The 21,681-nt window shown below is 37.1% G+C and overlaps 1 protein-coding gene and 1 long non-coding RNA gene across 3 annotated transcripts in view; both read right to left on the reverse strand.

The window, feature by feature from the left end:
- LOC138928551 (uncharacterized) overlaps positions 1-18,939 on the reverse strand; it is a 29,721-nt gene extending 10,782 nt beyond the window's left edge. The window contains exon 1 of one of the 2 annotated variants that reach the window (XR_011444969.1): positions 18,722-18,939. This is a non-coding gene — a long non-coding RNA (uncharacterized lncRNA). Of the gene's footprint in view, positions 1-3,466; positions 3,848-18,721 lie in introns of those variants that run through there. The other variant, XR_011444970.1, reaches the window with a different exon arrangement.
- On the reverse strand, positions 9,825-11,332 carry LOC108080564 (uncharacterized). The gene is made up of 3 exons (XM_041775396.2): positions 10,786-11,332; positions 10,037-10,719; positions 9,825-9,969 (listed from the first exon to the last, which is right to left on the reverse strand). The coding sequence occupies exons 1-3, from the start codon at positions 11,282-11,284 to the stop codon at positions 9,931-9,933; spliced, it is 1,221 nt and encodes a 406-aa protein (XP_041631330.1). The 5' UTR covers positions 11,285-11,332; the 3' UTR covers positions 9,825-9,930.
- Positions 18,940-21,681: the final 2,742 nt, after the last annotated feature.

The raw sequence follows: 21,681 nt of genomic DNA on the forward strand, positions 1-21,681 counted from the left end.
TATTTGCAGCCACTGCAACATGATTTACCTGTACATAATTTCACCACATCCTGCCCGCCCCCCTTTCACTGGCTATGCAAAACATTGCACCTTGTGGCTCCCAGGGACTTTCACTCGCTGCTGACCCAGAAACTGCAGTGACACGTTGGTTAATGTTAACTTGGCCAACAGCCAGCAGGCAAAGACAAAATAAAACAGCATTTATGCAAGCGCATAAAAAACTGCAACTGCTGTTGGTCGTAAAGACCGCAAAAGCGATACGGAAATGAAGATGTCTCGACATCCTGTTGCCCTCCTTGCTCCTCGATCTCCGATTACCATTAACCCAGAGCAGCCGGCTTTAACTTTCTTAATGACCCTCGCCCGACTTTTCGACATTTAAAACCACATAAACTCGCAGGATTGAGTAGTTCTAGCAGCTGCCGTATCATAATCGAGGGTATTTCAATTCCAAGACAATTTTCAGCGCTTTCCTTTTACACATTTTCCAACCAAAATCAAATCTTTGCATCTCTCCATTAAAAGCCATTTAATGTTTGCCACAATAAACACGATACCGAATAAACGAAACCAAACTCTGAAGAAATTGAGACATAGTCGAACGAAAGTTCAACACTTTCTTTTCCCCGGTTTCTGCAAAAGACTCTTGTTTTTTTTTTGGGGAGATTCGGGTATACGGAACGACGAGGGCATAGTCAAACAGTGGCAAGTTCAAACTCTCTTTTGGGTAGGTGTCTGCCGGCAATTACCTGTCCCCGAGCAGAGAAACAAATCAGAAAACTATAACAAGCAACGATCCCAGCTCTAAACGATACAAGCGAGGGGGGTATTCAAGAACGAAGATTGTATACTCTTCTTTTTTGTGTTTATTGTAAGGGGATTTATAAAGTTTATTAAATTATAATACAAATTTTAGGGATATTCATAGGAATTTAACTAGCCAGAAACACAAAAAGGTACCCTTTGCCTTTTAAATATTTTTATATATATTTTAAAATAGTTTTTTATAATAATATTATTCTTAAATTGTTTTTTAATATATATTTTAGTTTAATTTATTGTTTAAGAGGTTTTAAATTTATATTTTGATTTTACAAAAAGGGTTGAAAGATTATTCTTTAATACTTAACAGGAAAACTAGGTTGCTAAGAATGAAAATATATATATAAAACATAATAAAATTAAATTAAACAAGAACGGAAGCTAACTTCGGCACGCCGAAGTTTGTATACCCTTGCAGATTGGTTTTGATGTTTATATTATAGACTTAAATGCTAAAAACACTCACAAAACAGAGTTTCATTACATTTTACCTATACTTATTATGTTTACAGTTTGACAGTTACAGTTTTACATTCCCAGCTTTACATTTTCTCTACATTTACCGATCGCTTCTATGGCAGCTATAAGATATAGTTGTCCGATTTTTATACCAAAATTCTAGAATAATAAAAAAAGCTTATATCTCAGAGTAGATCAAAATACGTTGAAAAACAACGAAGCTATAATTTTATTTGTATTAATTTCCCGATCGTTCCTATGGCAGCTATATCATATAGTCGTCCGATTTTCATCAAATTTTTACCAAAATTCTGAAATAATATAAAATGGCCATATCTAAAAAATTATGCACAAATGTTTAAAAACAACAAAGTTATAATTATTTTTCTATAAATTTATCGAACATTTGTATGGCAGCTATATGATATAGTCGTCCGATCCGGCCCGTTCCGACATATATAGCAGTGAGAGTATATAGAAGACTATATGCAAAGTTTCATTCAGATAGCTTTAAAACTGAGGGACTAGTTTGCGTAGAAACAGACAGACGGACAGACGGACAGACGGACAGATGGACAGACGGACAGACGGACAGACGGACATGGCTAGATCGACTCGGCTGTTGATGCTGATCAAGAATATATATATAGGGTCGGAAAGGTCTCCTTCACTGCGTTGCAAACTTCTGACTGAAATTATAATACCCTGCAAGGGTATAAATATATATTTATATATTTCATATAAAATATCTAATACCCTAAACCCCCTCTTTGGTTAGAGTATCGCAAAAGAAACACATTTAAATGGCCAACCCCGAAAAGAAAGTGAAAAATGTTGCAACAACGGTAAGCGCTCTATAAGACATCCATTCATCCATCCATCCATCTCCCTCCCTTACCTTAGCCCCCAAAAAACAGGGATGGACATATTGCACGTAAAAGAAAGTGAGCTCGAGTGCAGATCGTAGGGCCCTCAGCGAGGTAGGTGTCATTGCTCCGGATTGAGTTCAACGGGGTTTGTTGAACTGTGCCTAAACCGAATTCGAATGATTTTCACCGGCGAAAAGTGAGAGTTGGGAGTTGAGTTGAGAGATTTGAATGCCTATCGGGGTCACCCAGTCACTGCCAGACTAATGAAGATCTTTATCGATTTGGTATATTTTTCTATGAAATACTCTCAACAGTTTCTGGGCATTCATCTTGTAGCTTGTTTCGGGCCATGACGCATTTCGGGCTAAAAACTTTCTTCACTCTCTGGCCTCCGACTGTTTGGTGTTGTGTGTTGTTACCAAAAGAGGTCAGTGAACGGCTACAAGATAAAGGGCTAATATCAAATTACTGGCTGCCAAACGAGAGCAGCTGCTCCTGAGTCAAGGAGACAAAAGGATTAGAGTTGATGAGAATAAAGGATAGCCAAAGCTTTTATACCCTTTTGCCATAGGAAAATCGAGCATAACTCAGTAAAAAATCCATTAAATTTAATTCGGAAAGCTTTTTTTTGTTAGTTTTTAATAGGTTAACAAATCTGCATACTGAATTAAAAATTTAAAGAAATCAAAATTTTGGCCATTTTCCGAAAATTTTAATGATGTAACCCCTTATCAAATTTTGAAAAAATTAAAAAAAAAAATTTTCCTGCAAACAAGTCTAGAAAGATTTGCCTGTTGATGCTGATCAAGAATATATATGATTTATGGGGTCGGAAATGACTCCTTCTTTGTTTTTTAAGCTTCTGACTAACATAAGAATACCCTTAAAGGGTAAAAACTGCAATACGGTGTCCAGTTACCAACAGCGATTACCGTTAGCAAGCCATGAACTTCAAGGTCTAAAGGGAAGATTTCTGAAAAGGATAATGACCCTTGAGAATGTAGAATATTTATTAAAATAAGTATGGTATTTGTATGAAATTATTTTTGGAAAACTAAAATAAATTTTAAAAGATTTTATTCATATAATTAAAATAAATATTGAATTTTGATTAAATTATATATAATTTATATATATCAAAAGTAAAATAAATTTTGAAAGGTTTTCTTTATTTCAACCTCAATCAAGTTATTTTTACAGATTTTAGTTAGTAATCATTTAATTTTTAAAATTTTCTATAACAAACTCACAATCTTGAGCTGTAAAACCCAACTTTTCAAAACTAAAATCTTCAAACTTGAAGCTTGTTTCTTTACCTGTCTCACATATTCACCAGAATTCCTACATCTGCTCTGGACAGGAAAAACGTACATATGTATGTAATACTTGTTCGCCTTATCTTTCTCTGGTTTCTAATGAAACTGAAATCTGAAATCCAAATATTCCTGCTGACGTTGACCCACATTTTATGACCAGTTGCTTCCACTTTTCTCACGCTGCCCACGGGCCAATGGACTGGACAGCTTGAACTCGTAATGTTTTCCGGGGAAACTGAAGACGGGAAGACCACACGGCGAATGCATGACAAGAACCCAGTGAAAATGTTTACTAGACATTTTCTTGGTCTCTATTTTTATTTTGTTTTTATAAGCTACTCCACTTTACTTGGCCCTTTTTTGTTTAATGATTTTTTTGTTTATTTTTTTACATTTCTGGCAAATGAAGCAAAAGTTCACATTACTTTTGTCATAACAAAAGTTTTATGTAATTGCCTGCGCCGTTTTTCAAGGTTTCAGCAATTATCCAATGGCAAATTGTGCCAACGTCAACGGGACAGATTTCCAGGAAGCCTGGTTTATATGGAATCGGGGGAAGATATAGCATAAATAAAGCTCAAAGGGAGATTAGGGAATAACAATGAAATGGCTTATGTATACAGGAGCAGCCTTAGATATATATTTCTAGGGGTTTTCCTGGAAGAAAACGGGTAAAAAAAAAGTAATATTATTGATAAATCTACGTAGCAGACTTTTTATTCGTTTAAAAAATTAAACAATTAATGTAAATATTAATAAAAAAATTAATAAGTAAATATGTACATCTTATTACTTATTTTCACATCAAGAATGTTATATATCCAGTACATTTTACTCATTTACTTTAAAACTACTATGACATCTGTGTTAAAAAATATTTTAAAAATATTCCTAATTAAAGATCAGTATTATACACTCTCTCTTAAAACAAAAAATTAACTCAATTCAGACTTAAGAATCACTCACAACAATGATTATATCAAGCCCACATTGCACGTCTTGAATGCATGACGAGGTTTCAAGTTCAGCGAAAAATAGCTGACAAAGCTTTGGGTAGTGGAAGTGGCCACATGGGTGACGGAAAAGGAGGGGGTTCTGGTACTAGTTCTGGGGTGGGGGACAGAGCAATGACCAATGCCCAATGTCCGCCCCAAAAGTGAGACAATTGCTGTGCTAATGATGACGCACCGAGAACTGCTGAGAATGCCATGCGGCGGTCGTTGGTGTTCACGGGTCAGGCAAATGACCCAAAACTATTCCAAAAGCGGTGGGGAGGGGGTGGTGTTGCCCACACAATTGAGGCGCAATTAGCAGGGGGGCTGTGGGGTGGGGTGTGGTCATTGATTGCGCGGTATTCCACCCATCGTTTCCATGCGGCTCAATGCCTTCTGTAAACATTTAGCTAAAGACTTTGTTTCAATTTCTATTTGTTGTGATATTTCCACCACTTTAGGCTCACCCTGACCTTTCGGGGGGTTGGGCATCTAACCAATCTATCCGCCTGCTAATGGAGGCTATAGTTTAGTTTTAGTTTTGACATTGAAATTTCACTGCCAGGGGCCTTTGTTCTTATTGTTCTGTTCTAAGTTTGTTTTGCTTTTTGTTTAGTTTTGGAAATGTATACATATATTCTTTGTCTTGGTTAAATGTAAATTGCTTCTGTGGGGGTTTTTGGTTAGGAAAGCAGGTGTAAATATAGCTATTCCAATAAATACAACGCATTTATGGGTTTTACGGTAAAAATAGCATTGCTAATGATTTATGGGATTTTTTGTAATTAAAGGAAATTAATTGTAGTCAGAGAAGTTAAAGTGGAAATTAGATTAGGAAAGTGTAATGATATTTACTAATTGGTGATTAAGTTTTACCTTAAATATATATTAAATTCTTCTCGAAATTTCACTTAATTCTTAAGAAATCTAAACATATTTCTAGAGCTTAACTTTTCAGCCTCATTTCCATTTAAAGACAATACCCTGTCATTGCAAAGGTCACAACCTTAGCTTAGGCAACCGCCATTGTGAAATTCCAAGAATCCGGATAAAGTTACTTAAATTTACATAAATATACATACAACACAGAAATAATAATGATAGCAGCTCCTTCTCGTTCAGTCAGAGATAATTTTAATGGAAATGAAAGTGAGTGGGTGGTTTGTTTTTTTCGGAAAACTCTGGTCAATATGTAAACGCTAATTCATCAATTTAATGGCAGGCCAGGGAATGGGGACAAGCCACACGCCAGAATGTAATCATTGGCGGGGAAAAGTATAGTGAAATAGGGAGTGGAAAATGGAAAAATCATGATATGAGTGTAAGGGTATGAACACTTCCAGGCAACGAACTCGCAGTCATTGACCCAGCAGGATGTCCCATCCAAGAGATTTATGACCGCAGCGCGAGTTGAACGAACCCAAGGAGCCAACAGGAAAGCAGGAAAAGCAGCAGTAGAAAGAGAACAAGGAGCAGGGACTAGGAGTAGATTACATAATGCTTCCGCCAGGACAACGTGGCGCCCGCACAAGCCCCAAAAAGTTGGGCAAGGAGAAGAGCGAACAGGAGGAGCGAGCGCGAGGCAGTTAACCTTGAAGTTGAGCAGGCGGCGAAAGATTGGGCTCAGCAGGGAGAGAGTGAGTGAGAGAGTTTGGGGGGACCAACAACAAACTGCGCAGCATCCAAAAATCTGAACCCAGTACCGCTGCCATTCCATGCCCCACCATCACCACCACCACCATCAGGATGCGGAAGCATCCACCCCAGGACACGTGTTGGAAGTGAGGTGAACCACACGGCCAGAACGGAAGCTGGAAAATGAGGCGACTTGGGTGGGCAGGCATCCGAATCGGAATCCACTCAAGTGCGCCAGAAGTTCAGGGCAAACACTTGACATTGAATCGATAATAAGTTCAAATTTCCAAAAATAATACTTGCCAAATGCGGGCGAACTTTTACCCAAGAGCTGAGAGCCAAGAAGGAGGCGAAAGCTAAGACCACATCCCATTGTCTTATGTAAATGTTTGTCTTGGTGCTTGGCTAACGATTCCTCCTGGCACCGAGTGTTATCCAACTGGAGAGAGTCCACAAAATGGCAGATTTATGGGTGAGCAACCCTTTAGCCAGAAATCGAAGTCTCGGATAATTTGACATTAATAAGGGGTTTGAGGGGAGTAATCACTTGGCCAAGTAAATTCACAAAAACAAAATCAAATCAAAAATACAAAAAAAATATAGCCCTAATAAGTCAAAAATATATAAAACATAGTCTTGTATGGTTTAAGAAAATATACAAAAATTAATTTAACCCTCAAAAAATACCAAACTTTCCTTTTGATATCACAAAAATTTCCCGCTAATAGCTAAGACCTAGTAAACTAACCCAAACTAGTTCGTGGCAGTTAAACCCTCTCCACCAAGGTTACGCCTGGTCAAGGTTGCGCTTTTCCTTTTGCGTGACAAGAAATTTGTGGTTCGGCTTTCGTAATAATTAGAAACTTCCAGCACGGGGCAGTAAACAAGTTGACAAGTGCAAATAAAAGCGGGCTAGTGGGCTGAAAGATATCATCGGGCTGTTGGGTGGGAAAAGGTCTATAAATAGCCTCGTGCCTGACTTTGACCTGTGCCCGGAAGTTTTCTTTTGTCCAGGATCCGGTTGGCCACAAGAGAGGAGGTTTCTCTTCCTTTTCTTTCCAGTCACGTTGAACAAGTTTTCCAGCATTTTGTAAAAGTTAATTCACAAAACAGCCCTTCTACAAAACATCGGTTAATAATGACTTGAAGAAACAAGAAGACTATGTACATTAAGTTGAAAAAATTCTATAAAAAATATATCGTAAATGAGGTGTGGAAAAATAAAATAAGGATGGTTTATTGCGGAGTTAAGAACTAATGCCTACCCTTATATTTAATAATTTATGTTATGGTTTCCCTACCTAAAAGGTAACTCCATTTCTAAACTAATATTTATTCAACGAACTCCCACTCCCATTCTCCCTAAAAATATTATAAAAATAGCTTCTTAATTAAATAAACATTTTAAATGACTTTTAATAATTTTATTTATAGAACTTCGACTTAGTAACTCAAAAAAGATTTATTAATGGGGATAAAATTCCCCAAGAAAATGTATGCGAAAAGTCTCCTAATAGCCTGCCAAACCCCTTGCTGATAAGTATGCTATAGTTCTGGGGAGCTACCATTTCCAGGAAAAGTGTGTGTGCGTGGGCCCAAAGAAAATTATTTCAAAATGCAAATTGAATTTGTGTGAGCCCGGTTGGTAGAAGGAGGCTAAGAGGACCATGGCAAGTGACGAACTTTGGAAATGCGCAACAGCGAAAGAAGCTTTGCCAGCCACCTCATAGCCACCCACGGAAAATGGCAACAAACTTGCCGCGCGCGACCTTCGCAAAGAGAGGAACACAGAGAGGCGTCGAGGTAAAAGTTCAAAAGCGTGCAATGCCAAGGCAAAAGCTCCCCAATGCCAGGGAAGTACAGTCAACCCAAGCGAAGCTTTCGCCCAAGCCACTCCCCTTAAGGGAGAGAGTCAACGTTCTCTTTGGTAGCTTTTCCAGGGGGTTGCCCCATCCATAATCGTACTGGAGGAGGCCTGTGAAAACTTTCCACTCACATTACATTACGCTCAAGGACTTTTCAGGCAAGGTTAGCGTAAAAGCTCAAAAGGACACAGAGAAAGATGAAAGGTGGGAGAGGGAGAAGAAAGGAGAGACAGAGATGGCGGCTGCAGGCGTCACAAAGCTTTTGCCTTGGCAACGGTGAAGTTCAAGGTTAAAGCCTCTCTTCTCTTTCTCCCATTCTCTGCTATTCTCTATCTCTCTTCCTGCCACCCACACACGCACACGTGGCTTACCCCCGGCCGCCGATATCTTTGCATACTTTGCGGCGCGTGGAGATGCTTATTGTTGAGGGCTGCTGGACCTTTCTTACGCACCTGCTGCCAGCCTGACATTTGACCTTGGACCTCCCAGTCCTTCTCCCTCTCTCCCCCTGCAGCCTTCTCCCTTGCTCTTGCAGGCCTCCTCCTGACTGTTGATTACATTGTGGCGCGTGACTTTGATTTGATTTTTAAATGATTCTTTTAGCAGCTTGACTCGGGCCCTCCGCCCAGCCCCTCTTGTCAGAGCCATCTCGCCCAGGTTTTGGCATCGTTAAAGGTCAACAAAAGGACGACGCTTTGGCTGCTTTTTATCACCGTCAAAAAAGGAAGAGAGCGTAAGAGCGGGGGGCACGTTGTGAATCTGGTGTGGAAAATGCCAACAAAGTTATATTCCTTTAATGCAATTAAGCCACGTGTCGTCGTCAAAGTTTGTTTTATTAACTTGTCTTCTTGGAACTAAGTGGCCGAGATTGGGGGAGAAGGTGGCAAGGCCATCAGAGAGCTCTCGACTTTATTGGCTTCAATTTGTAGTTGTATACTAACAGGTGAAAATCATTGGGAGAGGAACTGTTGAAGAGTCCTGTACATTAACACTTAAAGTTTTGATATGAACAGAAGATTTCTTAAAGATGGTTTACAAGTTGTTAAGGGGGGGGTAAGGTATTTAATTTTTTTTTTCGTAATTTTTTTTTTATTTTTTATTTTGAAAGTTCAACATTTTAAGAATATTGTGTCCAAGTTTTACATCGAGCATAGTAAAATTGACGAAGTTATGCGGAGTTGAACGAAGGTCGGTTGGTGTTCAATGCATGAGAATCACAAAGTTTAAAGCGCTCTCCTGAAAAATGCCATTTTGAAAATCGGTGTACACGATAACTCAAAATCTACTGATCCAATCGGTTTGAAATTTGGAACAAAACTATTTTAGATAAATCTACAGGTATTAACGTCGAGCTTTTTTTAATTTTTTATTTTATTATATTTTTTATTTAACAAATTAGCAAATTTTTTGAGTCAAAAATCGGGGTTTTGACTTCAAATGTTGATAAAAAATCGGCAAAAAATTTTAAAAATAAAAACTCTTCGTGAATACCTCGGGACACTTATCCTTTACCGAATGAGGTATAATTTTTGTAGATCGGATGATTTTGTGGACAGTTAGGATGTACACCGCAAACCAACTTTTTTTGGAGGCGACTCGGGAGATTCCCTATAACTCCTCTACCTCTAAATATTTTTTAATACCAAATTTATCAAAAACTATTCAAATGTCGTGTTATTATTTGGTGTTTAATTCATTAACTAAACTTTAGCCGTTTTGCCATAATAAATGTTTGAAAAGTGGCCCGTATTGCACCGAATTAACCTTACCCCCCCCTTAATGGAAGATTGTCACGTCTAGGAAGAGACTCCGTAAACCTACATGTATAGTCAAAACAATCAAATTTCTTTCATAAACATACATACATATATATATATTGTTTTTAAAAACAACTTAACTTTATTTATGTTTATTGTAATTTTGTTAGCTTCTTTCTTTTGAAATGTTTTAGTTTATATTTGTTTTGAATAATTTATGCATATTCAATATTCAAAACTCCACCCAGATTGCTCTGAAAATAAAAAATAATTAAATAATTAGAGTATATTAGTTATTAGTTTTTATATTAATCAGCTTACCTTATCCACCTTTCCGAAGTCAGGACCAACTATAAGTACAAATGGCTTATCCGACCTAGGGGGGGAATTCTGTAAAGCAGTTACAGCTTCCTTGACCATATCGCTGTTAACCTGGTCGCATTTGCGAATGTTAAGATGTCGCAATTTTTTGCATCCTTTTATCACCATAATGGCTCCTCGATTAGTTATATTTGAAAGATGCAAGTTTAACACCTCCAGGTTCTCCAATTGGCGTAGATCATACAAACAATCTTTGTAACCCACACGGAAGTCGAGTTTCTTAAGAGCCTTTAGATTCATTATTACCCCGATTGTATCATTTTTTATGAAAGAAACGATAATTCTAGAAATATCCAGTGACTCCAAGGTCTTGCCATAACTGAAGACCGATTCTCCAAAAACATCGGTGATTGTATTGTCGGAACCGAAGCTAACGGTTAAATGTTTTAGACTCGGCAGGTAAGGCAGCGGCGTGCGGAAGGTCGCATAACTAAGTTTAAGTAATTCAATTTTCGGCAACAATTGTTCGTCACCAAGATCTTTAGGCATACGGACAACAGCTGAATGTAACTCCAAGCTATCAATGTTCTTTAGTGATCTGATGACTCTGAAGAAATCAATGGGTTCTATTGAGTTCACTATAGCCAATTTCGTCAGATTCAAAAGTTCTCCAAATCTTTCCACTACAGAGGAATACAGTGTTGTGAAAAATTGATTTTATTTAACATTCTCGCCTTTATAATACTTACAATCGGGATAGTTGTCGGATAACTTAAAGTGTTTCAGCTTGGGCATTAGCAGCAGCGTATCAACCACACAAACATAACCAGAACCAGAAAGATATTCAGAACCATAATTCCAAATTTCTATGTCTGACAGATTTTGAAGTGTCAAAAACAGCGACTTGATTTGATTCCAGGAACTGCTGCAAACGGAAAAGCTAAACTTTTCCAGGTTGGGACAGTGCATGAAGGCCAGCTTGGCCGCAGACACGGTATACTTGATATCTTCAGCTGTGATGCTGGTAACAGAGGATCCACACAGCGACAAAATAGCTGACCAATCCTCGATTGTTTGTCTCTCAATTACGATTTCCTTAAAAGTATTGCCGGCGTGAAAGGCGAATGCCTTTCCAAGAACGCAATGAGATTTTGCCAGATTGAGCTTATCTCTCATATCCGGAATGTACTTGTAAACCATATCCAGAATCTCTATTGGAAGGTTTATTATATCACAATGGGATGACATTTTTTCTAGCTCTGGATCAAGCAAATTTGAAATGAACCCTTTAAAAGTTGCAGAATAACTAAATCAGTTTCCCAAAGCCTGCTGTCAGCAAATTTCATTGTGAACACTAGATCAGTGCAGTCACATTTTCATTTTGTAGCTAATTTAGAGACTTTTAGAATAAAAAAGCTATTTTTAGTCAAATATTCTTACCAATAAATACTAAAAAAAAAATGGTTTAGCGTTTTTCTCATATCTATTGTTTGTGTATGGTACGAGATAATTTCGGGGAAGTACACTTTTCAGACAAAATGATGTATTGCAGTATTTTTTGCTGGTGCGTGAAAAAGAAAAAGACTACATATGTATGTACATATGTATGTACATACATATATATGGGGTTTTTTTTTACGAAATAAATATATACATATGTAAATACATTTGTACATATGTATGCATTGAGAAAATCTTTTAAAAATTCGGTTTTGTAAACCTCTTTGTCCACAAAAAGATTGCAATTGTTGGGTAAATCATGAAATGTACAATACTTTTTTAAAATATAGTACATTAGTACAAGTTTAAAAAAAACCCCTAATCTTTCCCACTAAAAGTGCTTCTCCCCTAAATCTAGGGGGAATACCCCTAGTCTGGGATGACAAAGAGACACATTTTCATTTCGTAGCTAATTTATCTATTTTTCGATATAAAAAGCTACGTTTCCTTTTTCAACATTTTTGTTTTAGTTCCAATGTATCAATTTTGTGCTCAGTGTAAATGTTCAAAATCTCGTTTTGTTTTTGAAAACAGGCTGTTAAGATCAATTAAGATGTTAAATTAATTGCTAAAAATTAATAATAGATATACATATGTGTGTAAGTAAAATTGCAGAAAATTAACCCCATTAAATAATAAAAAAATCCCCTTTAATTTATGAAAAACAACTCCTTTACCAATTAATCCCCAAAGTTGCAAGCTATTTGTCATGCCACCACCTCACCGCACACCAAAACTCCCTGTAGAACAACTCCAACCATTCATTCAGCCAAGTTTTCCCAGAAAATTCCGTTAAGTTTCAATTAAAATCAAATAAATTGCCCAAGTTGGCCGCGTGACGTTGATAACCACAGGTGGAGGCGGGAAAATGGGTAGAAGAAATGCTTAAAAATAGTTTGCGCGCCGCGATGACCATGAGAAAGTTTTCCCAAAGCCGCCGGCCGGCTCAGAATTCCATTAGAAAACCCAGGGAGGAGATGATGTAAGACGGGGGCGCCAATGTGGTGGGCGGTGGGTGGCCGGCAGACTTGATGAGCAGCTCGAGTAGTGACCATGGGGACTTTGGGGACGACGACACCCACACGGCAAACACAAACATGGGTGGGCTTTTGGCTAATTTCTAGCCCATCGGAGAATGAAAACTAATTTTTTTATAACTATAAATATATAAATTATTCAATATATTTTTTAAATATTTTTCTTTACAAGTAATTTGCAGGTTTATTTCACATTTAGTTTGAATATTTATCTATAACTTTGTAGAACCCAAAAGCTGTCATCACTAAGCCCTCTCAGCTATAATGGCCATGGCCGTGACCGTGGCCGGTACGTCAATGCAGCGAGGTGTGCGACTTGGCAAGGTCACTGAGAATGCCGAGTGGGTGACTGTGGCGGGGGGGGTGGTGGTGCAGCAGTCCTTGCACTTGAACTTGCGCACGCGGCCATTGCATGTGCCCCTTTTGCCGGGTGGGGTTTTTGACCTTCAGCCGGTGAGCTTTTGCCAACGAGCTTATTTTTAGTAACAGATTCGTTTGGATAGAAACCCCAGCCAGGGGGGAGGGGGAGAGGGAGGTTCGCTGCACTGAAAGGTCATTCGTTTGCCGCTGGATGTTGTTCAAGGTCGTTGCTGCAGCCGGCAATCGTCGCAATCGTTGCCCCGCACAACGGTAATTGTCCAGCCCAACGCCCCTTTTTCGGGGTGGGAACATGGGCGTTGAGGGTGGGACAAGGGGCGTGAGTCTTGGGGCGTTGGGCGTTGACATTGACGCAAATTGCCGAGGGTCAAGTGCAGTCGAGCTCTGACTGCGTAATAAGAATGAATCAAATTAGTTAAGCGCCACTTCTGGGGGAAGAACTTGGGTGAACTTGGGGAAATTCCAATGCCCCTTAGGGTCAGCTGGAGGGGATTTGGGGTAATTTAAAGGCTTGGAGGTTAAGGAAAGGTTCTTTAAAAACCACGTTTAGTCTTACTTATTCTTAAGAGTTTCTAAAACTGATTTCTCAGATATTAAATATTTATTAAAAATTCCAAACCCACAGCTCTTGGCATTAAAATTCAAAAACCCATTTAAGGACTTATTTTTTGTTAGAAATTCAATTAGTTATAAGAATCCACAACATGCCCAAATTTATGATAATTTTTTATTTATAACTTGACATCCCCCCCATTCGCTGTTGTATTTATTTTTCAAGCTACTTATGACTTTTGAAAAGGCATTAAGTCTCAACAAAAGTAAAGCCCAAATGGGTTTCAATTGCTTCTTTGCCTTTTCAAGTCATGGAGATAAGGGTGTGAGTCAACCCCCTGGAAAAACCTCAACACATCCGTAACACATCTGGTTGCCCTAGACGACAGCAAAGCCTCTTTGCCAAGTCCCCTCTTCCCTGGAATAGAGTATGAAAAGTCGTTTCGTACAAAGTTTGCTCCTCTCTATGTGTCATATAGGCAAGGGGACTTAATCATCGGTCTGAAATTAATCAGAGGCAAACAAAAAGGCCACAAGGAATCACTCCCTGACGCTATACAAAGCTTATATGTATATAGTATGTGCACATTAACGAGTTCTTTGTACCGCATGGGCATATATTTAATATCAAATGATATGCAGAGAGCACAATTAAAAATGTTGACGCTCGTGTCAGGTCATAGACCGATGGAAAGACCATCGAGATTCCGATGGGACCCGGGCATTGTACTCTTTATATAGAAAGAAGGAGGAGGATGGAAGAGGGATCTCTGGTCAGAGGAAGTCGGCACTCGCGATCATGACGAAACAAAGTACTTAAACGACCTAATTAAGCGGTCAATGAGCGGTTCAAGGGTGCTGTATTCCAGATCCCTAGGGGAACCTTAATGCATGACACGATTCTTGGAACCTTCAAACTGATTAAAAAAAATATATAAAAAAGTTCTAAAGATAAATAATATATATTAATATTTATTAACTTCTTCAGAACTTCTTTTAATATATTTTATTATCATTTTTATTTCCTTTTCATTTAGAAAACACTCTTATAAAACTTTAGGTATTTATGTTGTTCCCTAACATTATATTTAATAAATTAATAATATTTTTTATACTAAAAATATATTCCAAAAATCTTAAAAGTCACATTTTTTAAGACATAATTAACATAAAATAAAAGCCTCTCTGAATCACGTCTGGCTCTCCTCCCTGGTAATGCATTTAATCATTGGTTCACTCACTCGATTCAAGGCAACATAAAAAAAATAAAAGAAAAAAATTATAAAAAACAGAATAAAGAATAAAGAGTTCCCGGGGACCAAAGCAAACTCTCAAGTGCAGCGGCGACAAAGAAATAAAGGGAATCTGGGAACAAAATATGGGGAATTGCAATGCCAGCGTCAGCGACAAAGTTCAGGGTCTGCCAGCTGCTCTGCTCCTTTGATTTTCCACGATCTTTCTTTTGTCTGTGCATCAGATTTCTTTAATTTATTTTTTATGTATTTTTTGAGGTTTTTTTTTGCTGCAGAGGAAGCGGCTAATAAGTGCAGAGCAAAAGACAAAAAGTCTGCCGGAAATACGTTGGCGATGCCGGCGACTCAATCAAGTTGTCCTTGATGGCTTAAAGTGCGTTAAGGACTTGTGGTCAGACCTCAGAACGCCTCTGTAATTTGAATCTGGTGTATATAGCTTTACGGAGGAATTTTAAAATTTAATTTACAGAGAAAATCTTAAATTTCAGAACACTTAAAAAGTCTTAAATGATAGTTTAAGCAAGCTTAGCATCATGATTTTGTATTAAAGGTTTTTAAATATCAAAAAACGTAACAATCTAGTTTTAAATTAATTCTAAAATAATTATAATAAATCAGAAAATCTTTAAAAACTTACTTCTTGACTTAAAATTAACTTAAAATTTAAAATAACCTAAGACATTTTTTAATATACCATTTTTCAAGCAATTTCTTTTGCAATCTCAGCGGTGAGACATGAGACACATGGCCTTGGCACGAATCGTGGAGGATACCATACCCTCCTTTCCCTCTGAAACTCCCCAAGAGCTCATCTCTGTGTCCTCTGGGGGGCATTCTTTTTTTTCGGGGATTGATTTACGACGGCTTTTGCGATGAGTTATGAAAACAACTCAGCATTTCAACAGCCTGAGTTCATTGCAAATGCGCTGCACGTTTCTCTGCCCGCAGAGAGATGGGAATTATGCTGGCAAATTACAGGGACAGACACGCCCAGATCGAAGACCAGAGAATGCAGATCGAAGAACTCCTCTTGGCTATGCAGATTGCAGTCGATGAACCCATCATCCCATCAGTTCCCATAAATAGAAATAGATTTCCAGGCAATTCCCCCAAGGAGTTGGTCCATTGACTTCCCCGAGGGTTCTGCCAGTCACACTTTGTTTACATGTCGGTTAGCCTGCAGATTTGTGTTTACTGCCGAGGGTTTTTCTTCTTTTTTTTTTGCCATTTCATCGGCTCCTTATCGGCCACTTGGCGGTTATAATAAAATAACAATAAACATGGCCAGCTTCCAGTCGGAGTTGTGTCAAGTCGTTGGGTGGAATGAACGGCATCAGTTTGTTGATCTCAACTGGAAGCCTAGCGCTGAGATAGCAAAAATCTGACCAGAAGATCAGACGGGAAATTAGACTTTTTATTACTTTATTTTGTTTGGGGGGATGAAAAAGATAAGGAAATTAATTAGTGTTGAAGAATCAAAGACTTTGGGGTAAGGGAGAGGAGATTAAAGGGATAGTTCCTATCTAGGGAGGTTGATCGGGGATTCCTGATTGTTTTAAGTAAACCTTCTTGCAGATATACTATAAATCATAAAGAATACCATATCTATACTGTATTTAAAAATATGGTTAACCAGAAACATACCCTATTAAACCCAGTAAAGCCTCCTCCCATCCCATTCCAGACTTGGGTCAGGGTCACACACACGCATCGAAGGCACTTTTATGCCAGACAATGGTGAGCGCTTTAGGAGAATTGGGTCAAGTTTTTGGTGGCTCCACGGAAGAAAACGAGCTGCCACAGAGCACAGCAACAACCATAAACCTAAAACAACAAAAAAAAATCTAAAGGCAGGCAGGCAGGCAAACAGCGGCACACCAAAAATTGAAGTCAAGGTGTCGCGCCACCGAAGGTTTTTCCGCACTGCGAGGGCTCGGAGCTCGGGCCGGGCTCTCGGTCTCTGCGGGTATTTAGAGCGTCAATATTTGGATCTGGGCGTTGCTAAACAGTCTCATTCCGTCTCCACCGGCAACGACTGACCTTAGGTCTTTCGGTCTTTATGTCCATCTGAGATCTCCGACGGATTTGGGTTGGGCGCTTGAACTTGAACGGAATTGGAAAACCAAACTGAAACTCCGAAAGAAGCTTTCGACAGTCGCCCGCATAAACGAATCACGGCCGATCCGAAACCGATCGGAACCAGTTTTCCTTCGCATATCTCGGCGATTCTCTTTCGTTTGCTTTTTTTTTTGCCATTCATTCATATGGATATGCACGAGACACCGTTATAAACCGTCACTTCCGATTTCAAGTTTGCTTATTTGTTCATCCGATTTACGATTCGGATTTCGATTTTCCCTCGGCCGCCCCCAATGACAAGTGACAGCCTTAGTTTCAGATGTCATCGATCGATCGCTGCCGAAACTTCCTTAACTTCCTCAACATCAATCCGGGCCAATTAATCACAATCCAAGTGGCGAAAATTATTTATTAGCCCCTCCAAAAAGCGTCAACAGAATCAGCAAATAACGCTAAGTGATCTAATATCGGGGATTTAATTTGCCAAATACGTTTTGGGGGATAAACACATTAGGACTTGAGCTTAGCTAATTTAATGGATTATTATCTGGGCATCTTAGCATTATATATAATAGGTAATAACTGTTTGGTTTTTAAGTTTATAATAATTTATTTAGAGGGATCATTTTCTTCGATAGGTATCAAAATTTTCATTTTAAGATCATTTTTCTTGACAAATCAAAGTGAAAAAGTGATCATAACTTAGCTGAAAATGCATTAATTTCAAATCGGAAACGTTTTTTATGCGAGTTTTTACTTGCTTAATATATCAGCTTATTACATTTAATAATCAAAAACATTAGACTTTTTTCGAAATTTTGCAAATTTTAATGATGTAACCCCTTATAAAATTTTCAAAAATTGAGATAAAAAATTTTTTTTTTAATTTTTTTTTTTATTTAATTCAGATTTTTATAAAGGTTTAGAAAATACATGACATTTGGCATTCAGAAGTTTTTTGAAAAAGATATGGAACCAAAAAGAGCTGAAATATAAGCATTTTAGGGGTTTTAAATCGATATTTATCGATCATTTTATAATATGAAAAAAAAATAAGATAAAATAAACAAACATAACTAATTTGGACAAGTAATAAGAAATGAGTTACTCTGTTAGTTATATTATTAGTTAAATAAATACCTTTAAAAGTTAAGTACAAAATTTCAAATAAATATTTTATGCCCATATGATAAACTTGGGATATGTTTATATTATAGACTCTATAAGGTATGCCTTAATCTTAAGTATTCCCCAGATTAAGGGCCTATCAAGGAGCAGCTTCAAATTATAATTATTACTTTCATCTGAGCCAGTTTTTTTTGTTATATTTCAGAAGCTCTTTGCAGGTTCGCAAATTTATCGACGTTCTGTCTGGCACGGCAACGGACGCACACACAATACACACTCGCACACACACACACCTACCAACCGACAAACGTCCGTCTCACAAAAAAAGTACAACAAAAACAAATTCAAAAAAAAAAAGAGGAGGAGAGAAAAAAATGTAACCTTGATCTTGGCAACGTGATAACCTAACCTTGAACAACGTTTCGTGTTTGATTTTTTGTTGTTTTCTGCCTTTGGCTTTTTGTTTGTGCTCTTTGCTGGCTTGCTGCTGATTTTTGCTTTATTTGTTATTTCTTTTGTATACATTTTAATGCCGTTTTACTGTGTCTCGCTGCTGGATTTTATTTTAGAATTTGCTCTTTACTCGGAGGCTGTCTGCACTTTCAATTAAGCGCCCCTCCATACGCCCCGTAGTACGCCGATAAACGATAGCGATAAACGATAGCTGGTCAAGCTATTTCGGCTTCCGCTTTGCCATGGACAGACAGTAAATGACAAAAGCAAAGTAAATAAAAAATACAAAAGCAAAAACTACTCACCGCAGTCCAAGTTCAGCTCATTAATTAAAAGCACGAGCGAGCCCCCAGCGTTGATTATTCAGATCTTTTATTTTATGACTATGACTTGGCTGTGATTTCGATTCGAACGGAACATCAGATGCTGTGAGCTGAGCTCTGTCTCTGTCCCGCCTTGTCGCCGTGATTAATAGAGCCTAAAATTGATTCTTCAGATACTTCTCACACGATCTTGGGTGATTTGATCTGGAAAATGTCAAGTTCGCCGATCAATGATATAGCCATGATGCATGTAATTTTTGTGGCACAATGACCTAGGAATGCTCTTTTATTACAGAGAGATTTAATCTAAATATATAAAATGAGATACATTTTGTGACATAAAAGGTAAGAATTTTGTTATTTCGGATATTTAATTTTTGTAATTAATTTAATAAATATTTATTTGTCTTTTTAAGTCAATATTAAGCTCTGCCTTTTAAGCTATTTGTGCTCAATTATTTATATTCTTACTGCTAAATTGAAAATCGAGATCATTTAATATAAAAAAAATGTTTAAATTAAAAATTCGGAAACAGGTATTTAATATCTACTTTGAAATCGGTAACAAATTGATTAGAAATTATTATTTTAACTTAAGAATCTTGGTTTTTGAACTAACTTATTCCTATTAAAGCTTCAGGTGGCCAAGTAATTTTTGTTATATATGAAAATAAATAATAATTAAACCTTTAATTTATTATAAAAATATATAAAAATATCTCACAATATAAAAAAAAGAGTATCCCACAAATCCCCCATTGCTTTCTTCTCTTTTCCCTTTCACGTTAGACATTTTGACAGTCTGCCTCATAATCAGTTTGATTTTATTTCACTTTGCCTTGCTTATTCATTGTACTCGCCTTTAGTTTTTCTTTATTTTCTGGTTGTCATGACGCGTCCTTGACCTTGACCATAAACCCGAATTTTGAGCTTCATTTCGTTCCCTACTTCTCCTCCTTTCAAAGCTGTTTTCGAGTCTCTGTTGGGCCTGCGAGTGTCTAAGTGTTTGCCAAATTATCGCTTAATATTCTGAGCGGCATTTGTTTATTTTAATTTTGTTAATTAGATAAATAGAAATTCGTTTTTGGGGACTTTCCTGTCTGACCTTCACCTTGTTTGTGTTTTGCGATCTGTTATTTAAAAAATATTTTGGCAAATAAATCCGTTTGCGTGCAAATTCTAAATAAATAGAAAAACAAAAAACAAGATTAAAAGGAAATATTATTAAAAAATAAGCAATAAATAAATATATTGAAAATACCCAGCCATTGCTTGACTTTGATTTCAATGCACTTTCGCTGGTTGCTATTGTTACTGCTTATTTTTTGTAGATATTTTTTTATTTTTTATATAAGGTACAGAGTTACTCCAGACAATAACAAAACAAAGCGCGACGTCCTTGAAAACGCGACAGGCCGGTAAACTCGAAAACGACGACGGCGACGCAAATAACTCACAATGCACAGGGCAAAAAACGGGAGGGAACATCGCCCCAGAAAGAGATGGAAAGCGGGCGGTAGAAAGAGAGAGAGGTACATACGTAGATCAGATCAGTCCCGCAGGAATGCAAAAAGCTTGCATATCAATATGCACTTTTATTTCCATGACATTTCCATTGATTAAGAAAGCCCTGATGCAAATATATATATTTACCATCAATCTAGTGCATTTATATATTTTTTTAATTTTATTTTTTATGGGCAACGCCTCTGCACATGCCATGCAAATTGGTGGCGACCGTGTGTAACCCTTGAATTTGAACTGATTGTAAAATTACACACGCCAATACCCATCAAGCCCTAAGGGAAAATGGGGTTTATGAGTTTCTCAGCTAAGGAAAAATATATATTATGTGAAAAATAAATTTAAAAAAAATATTTCTAAGAGAAAGTTATATTTTTTATTAAAAACTAACAATAGATTTTATTTTAAAAATAAATTAAATATAAATAATTCTTAGAGAAGTCATATTTGAAATATAAAAAGAGAGGTCTACAAAATAGTCGTTTAAAAAAGGAAATACAATTTATTAGGAAGGGTAAGGGAAATTTTAATTTTAAAAATATCATAACTAAGTCAAAAAATCTTGAAATTCAATTTGGAAAGATTTTCTGTGCTAGTTTTTAGCAGGTTAACATATCTGCAAACTAAATTTTTAATTCTAAAAAATCAAAATTTTTGTCAATTTTTAAGAATTTTAACGATGTAACCCCTTATAAAATTTTGAAAAATTTGAAAAAAAAAAATTCCCCCAAATATGTCTAGAAAGATTCGCCTGGTGATTCTGATCAATAATATATATGATTTATAGGGTCGGAAATGACTCCTTTACAATTTACTACCTTCTGACTGAAATTATAATACCCTGGAAGGGTATACAAATTGCATACACTCGTATAAATTACTTTAATTCCAATTTTTGTAAATAACAAGGTTACTTTAAAAGTCGCCAGCTTTCGTATTGCACCTTCCTTTTGTTCCATTTCATTTAATATTATTTGCATTTTAAGGTCTGTATGATAATTCAAAGAGTTCAAGGATTTTTCCCTCTAGGTTCTCCCCAGACTGTAAATTTTTCTGTAACAGAATAAAGTTAAAACCAAAGTTCATGTTTTGTGGTTTTCATGTAGAAATTATTTGCTAGAATTTTCACACAAAAATCAACACGTGTGAGCTTTAAAATAATTAATTTAATAAAATAGTTTCTAATGCCGATAATTGCTAATGAACGACTTTTGGCGTGCGCCAAAATCGAACATGGAAGAACAGAACAAGTGGCCGAGAAACAGGAATTGAGCGAAACGCACAAAAATCCATAAACACAATAATATAGCAACATCAACACAGCAACAGTATTAATAAGCGATAATTGCCCAAGGTCAACGGGCGGAATCTGCCTTAGAATATTGCCAAAAACAAGCTGCTTTTGGAGAGCTTCAAAG

The sequence above is a fragment of the Drosophila kikkawai genome, chromosome 3L (assembly GCF_030179895.1).
Source record: "Drosophila kikkawai strain 14028-0561.14 chromosome 3L, DkikHiC1v2, whole genome shotgun sequence".
In the NCBI taxonomy this organism is placed as follows: domain Eukaryota; kingdom Metazoa; phylum Arthropoda; class Insecta; order Diptera; family Drosophilidae; genus Drosophila; species Drosophila kikkawai.